The sequence below is a fragment of the Haemaphysalis longicornis genome, unplaced genomic scaffold (genome assembly GCF_048455015.1).
Source record: "Haemaphysalis longicornis isolate Haplotype H1 unplaced genomic scaffold, Haemaphysalis longicornis Haplotype H1 scaffold_2, whole genome shotgun sequence".
NCBI lineage: Eukaryota > Metazoa > Arthropoda > Arachnida > Ixodida > Ixodidae > Haemaphysalis > Haemaphysalis longicornis.
The window spans coordinates 85,118,095-85,123,327 of record NW_027526295.1 but is presented as its reverse complement, the minus strand read 5'-3'; the positions used below and the strand labels follow the sequence as shown (position 1 = coordinate 85,123,327).

The following is a 5,233-nucleotide window of genomic DNA, read 5'->3' as shown; positions in this document are numbered from 1 at the left end:
TTAGGATAACTGTACCGCATGAAAATCGTGCACATGTGTGCACCTAAACAATCTCGGCTGTGTTTTTGTGTGTTTCAGCACAGTTATATCGGCTGTTCATTGGCAAACACAGAAATGATAACCCTGCTTTCTGAAACGCACGAAGGCGTTGTTGCCTGCAGGAAGAGTCAGCGCTACATTCACGAGAGAAAACTCAGAGAAAACAGGACAAGCGGGGCAAGATATCTTAGTTCATGTTTTTTATTCGTAAGTTTTTTTTTCTGCGCGCAAACCACACTCGTCTTCAGTGTTTTTTGTGTCCACCGGCTCCTTTTGTTTCGAGAACGAGAAGGTGAGAGAGGGGGGAGGGGCAGCTTCGTAACTCTAAACTCGGTGGCCTTCTTTAGCCAGCCCAGGGGCCCTGACGGCCGTAGCCAAATCCGCCGTATGTTGAAGCAGCCGTGTACGGAGCCGAATAGCGTCCTCCGCCGGCCGGACGAGGGTTGGAGTTGAAGACGGCGTCGGCGCTCGCTCCGGGCAAGGTTCCGGGTTCGTTGGTGTCGATCTTGGCGCGGAATCCGCCGGCGTCGGCGACGTAGTTGACGCGGCGGAAGAGGCCGCTGGCGTCCGTGTAGCCGAAGGAGCCGGTCTTGGCGTTGCTGGCGTCTCCCTGCTCCTTGTGGTACGTCTTGGTGCCGAACTCGTCTACGTTGTCGTAGCCGAAGCTGTACGGCTGCGCCGGCTGCGCAGAAAGAAAGCGAATATGAAGTGCACTTACTACGATGAAGAAGTAGTAGTAATTGGTTTGCAAAGTTCACCAGTTTTTATGTGCAGGTATTCCCATACCGATATAACACACAGGCAAAAAGCAAACTATACTTTGAGGCCTAATAAAATGATGGCAGTAAAGCACGAAGCACCACACTGTGTATTCACATACGGTTACTTTTGTTTTACTCTGAAGTTTTCTCCGCGTATTGCGCGATTTTCAAATTCTACAGCATTTTATTCTGCTTGAATGTTTTATTAGGTGTGTTTTAGAGATAACGGTTCTTTGTGGTTCCCACAGGAGGAACTCTACCGATTCCTTGCTACGCAATATTGCGGATTAGAACACCTGCGTAATCAACAATTTAGATCAAATATGACTATATTATTACCATCTCCTAAGAGTATATCTCGGCACTGCACCTAAAAACATTTGTCGCTTAAAAACGGCAATCTCTGTAAAATGCAACTTATTTCGAGCTATTGCAGAAACAAAGGAATTGCAAGAAAGCACTCACGTAATACTGTTCTTGGCGTGCGAACGTGTTCGTTGCGGCTGCGAAGGACGGTCCAGAGCCGCCCTTAAATCCTCCTGCTCCGTATCCGCCACCAAATCCACCCCCGTACCGGCCGCCTCCAAATCCGCCGCCGAGTCCACTGCCAAAGTTGCTGCCGAATCCATAGCGGCCTCCAGCAAAGGCCACGGGTACTACGCAGATCAGCAATGCCTGCACGGGATGTTAGCGCGCGCTTGGTAAGTTGAAAAACTCTTATACAGTTGAGTCCACTTATAACGATACCGTTTATAACAATATATCGGATATAACCATCAACAGCTATGGCACCGTCAACTTTTGTATTCTTTCCATGGTAAAATAAACCGTTTATTACAATGCTCTAGTGCCACAATATCAGATATAACGATTGAATCCGGTTATATTGTGCACCGAAAGTGCAACAGTAATGACTAACGACGCGATTGCGCAGACTACCCAGGTAGTGTCTTCGTAGGAGGCCCAATGAGTGACAGTCCTTCGGGGACTTTGTTTACGCCAAGGACGTTTACCTCACCTAGGTGAAGCACCTGTAGATGCTCTTGGAAAACATTTTCGCTAGCTTCACACGCGGCAAACAAAGGTGACCAACTGTGGCTTCTTTTCCGTAAATAGTAGTAGTACGACCTTGCTGGCATGCGGAGAAAATGTTTTGAGATTTGTTCTGTCTTTTCATTTCCCAACCCGCTTATAACAATTATCGGTTATAACAATGGGATTTCCTTGGCACTTGGATATTGTTATAAGTGGACTAGACTGTATTCAATTTATACTGTGCGTTTTCAATGTTTTCAGTAGATTACAGTGACAGTATTAAACGTTTCACAGAGAAGTCGCGTTAGGCTACCGTCTGTTGCTGAAAACCTTCATCGCCAAAAGAGAAAATTCGAACACCTTTGTGTTTCAGTGTGAATTAAACCCTTGTCTCCAGATTACGACACGGGTGTTTTATCATGCCGCTGCCCGGAACATTACCACTGGCGGAAAAAAGAGTTAGCTTACTGCGCGCCCCGTGACAAGCAAAAGTGACGATCCGTGAGTGGAACAAGTGCACGCCAGAAACAGAAAGCTCTGATCTTAGAGCAGCCATTCATTTAAGTGTGGCCTGTAAGTGTTGGTATGTGAAAGTAGTTCTTACCGAAAGACGACAAAGCGAAAGCTAGCACGGAGGCGCAAACACTATGTAGCAGTAGTAAGGAGTCGTTGATAAGTTTTAGGGTAACAGAGTGGATCCCTAGAGAGGGCAAACGTGGCAGGGGGCGGCAGAAAGTTAGGTGGGCAGATGAGATCAAGAAGTTTGCGGGGGATAAATTGCTCGCAGTTAGCACGGGACCGGGATAATTCGAGATCAATGGGAGAGGCCTCTGTCCCGCAGTGGACGTATACTATAGATAGGCTGGTGATGGTGATGATGAAGGTTTAGACTCCAACACCTGCAACATCACGCAAGCAGGCTTAAGTGTCTCAGTAATCTTTCGTGTTTATGGCGGACCATCAGCGCTCTCTAGGAGGAGGCAAAGAAAACCGAGACGGCATGTGCTGACACTTTGATGCTCCAGGGGCGCTGGGCGAAGAGTATGTCGTTTTTCATACGCTTGATGAAGGCCTTTGTTTCTAGCATGCGCGCTTGCCGAAGTCGATGTTAAGGTGACTAACTCTGGAGCGTGACGGATGGCGGCCGAGCCGTACTGATCGCTGAATAAGAAGCGGTTATTTTCAAGTTGCCCTCAAAAGTATTCTGTGTGCAGGTATATAGCTCCGCTCCTGTCTCACCTTTGCGAAGTTAAATGATTGGAATATTTTGAAATAAACATATCTTAAATTTTGAGATTTCTTAATCAGCAGGTCAGAATTAGTGGTCGCTAAAAGTGACTTGTTGGTCATGCTTAGACATTTTTGTTTTTCACGACTTTTCCTATTCCTATTTGGTAATACCGCGAGCGGGAATTGTGTCATATAGATTAACAGTATCGAAGTGAGCAACCTAAGTAGAGCAGGAATAGCTGGGTATTCGCAATAACATACTGAAATATTTCTGTGGTAGGGCCTTAAACTTTGGAAAGCTGGACAGAGCAATTTAGGCAGCCGTGAACCACATTTGTTGTACTGGCGCATGGTAGTAACAAACAATGTCTCGATAAAGTCACTTTTGAAAGGAAACATGATAAGATTGGGACTGTGACTCTAGTTCAATGCAAACAACGTGTGCATTGCATTGCTCTTGTTTTAAATGCGGTTCCTGCCTTTACACACTGAAAATCTATTTTCAGTTATGTCCTAATCTAGATAAACACGTAAAACTCTTCTAGGCTAAAACCTAATTTTAAAGATGTCTCGAAAAACAACAGCGCATACCCGGCAGAGGACGGCACCGGTAGAACTCATTGTGACTTGGGGCAGAAGCGCAGTTTCCGGGTGCAAAACGTGCAGGCAAAAATCCACTGGCTCTTCACTGCGAAGAGACGGTCTTGACGCTACTTCGCTGCTTCGACGGCACACTGGTGGAGACTAGAAGAAACTCAGTGCTGTGACTGGCAGACTGCAGGTCAGCGAGCGCTTTTAAAGCCTCAACCGCGAGGGGGCATTCTGTGTCTCTTCTGCAACTCGTCACAGTGTCCTTCTCCCCTCATTGGCCGCCCTTCTGCGTGCTTTGGAAGGTTGCAGCGTCTCTCCCCCTAACATTACGACCGGCGTGCTCGCCGTGAAAACGAAAAGAAGAAAAATCAAGACCGTAGCGAAAAGAATGCAGCCGCCGCGTGCGTGTAACTGGCCACCTCGGATTATGTCGTCACTTTCACGCCGGCTTTCACGCCGCGGCAAGACGGGGGGAAGGGGTGGGTGATTGTTGTAAGCGTCGTGTGCCTCCGATTCGTCATTTCTCAAATGTTCTCACTTCCACGTAAGTTACACCACTCTCCTTTTTTAATGATTCAAGCTCCAATGTTCTCTGTATCCGCTGATTGTGATGACGCGTCATAATACTTGTAGTAAATTGGCATAGATGCGCCCATACAGATATCTTGTTTTCTATGAAAGCACCTTAGACAACCTACGGAAAATTTCGCCCCACCAGATGGAAACCTCATTTGTGAAGATTACCGTTTATAACTCACTTGCGCAAAGGTCGAGGAGCACCATATGTAGCGGGCGAGGAAGCTATGCAATGGGGCGACCAGGCCTAACGTATCCCAGTGGCGTCTAATGCGCCTTTCAGGTAGAATGTAAAGTAACCTCAACTGTAAAATAACCTAGCGTTAAGCCTAAGCATACGAAGTTATAGCCCTGACGGCATGTTTTTTTGTCTGCGACATAGTGAACCGGTGGGCGTTGAAAAGGGTATTTATGGTACTAAATTCGGCGGGTACCAGTTCAACTCATAAGACCTCAAAGTGAAACATTATGACTATTCGTTGCATACCCTACAGATGGTTCTGTCATCGTAGACAAACAATAAATACCCACAGTAACACGCGTATCTGCCATGGAGTATTGAACAACGCTTTATAAGCAGGAATTTCTATTTTGAGCACGGTATTTAGGGGGTGGCGCTGCTAAACCACCGGTTAACTTTTTTGAAGTAAGTAAAAAACAGTTCCTTTCCTCCAGCGCACCACTATCGGTGTGCCATAAGCGTACCTAATACCCCAAATAACAATAAAAAAGAAATACGACGCTAGTTGGGAAACGAGGATGGGGCCAAGGATATAAAAAACGTTTGTTATGTGGGGATACTTTACATGGCCTGAAAATATAGCCCCCATATTTTATTTATACTATAAGGCCAGTTCGCCAGATTCTCAGTAATAGTAACAAAAAAAGAGAAAGCGATGAAATGGCCAAGGAGTCCGGATGATCCTAGTCAGACGACACAATCGCATCCCTGAAACACGTATCTGCTTTCGGCGTTGCCTCTACCGGGAAAAAGTTCGAGT

General features: G+C 46.5%; 1 protein-coding gene across 1 annotated transcript; it reads right to left on the bottom strand.

Moving 5' to 3' along the window:
- Positions 1-382: 382 nt before the first annotated feature.
- LOC144168140 (cuticle protein 10.9-like) lies at positions 383-3,686 on the bottom strand. Its single transcript, XM_077697189.1, has 4 exons — positions 3,657-3,686; positions 1,379-1,475; positions 1,266-1,303; positions 383-721 (listed from the first exon to the last, which is right to left on the bottom strand). The coding sequence occupies exons 1-4, from the start codon at positions 3,684-3,686 to the stop codon at positions 383-385; spliced, it is 504 nt and encodes a 167-aa protein (XP_077553315.1).
- Between the last annotated feature and the right edge of the window lie 1,547 nt (positions 3,687-5,233).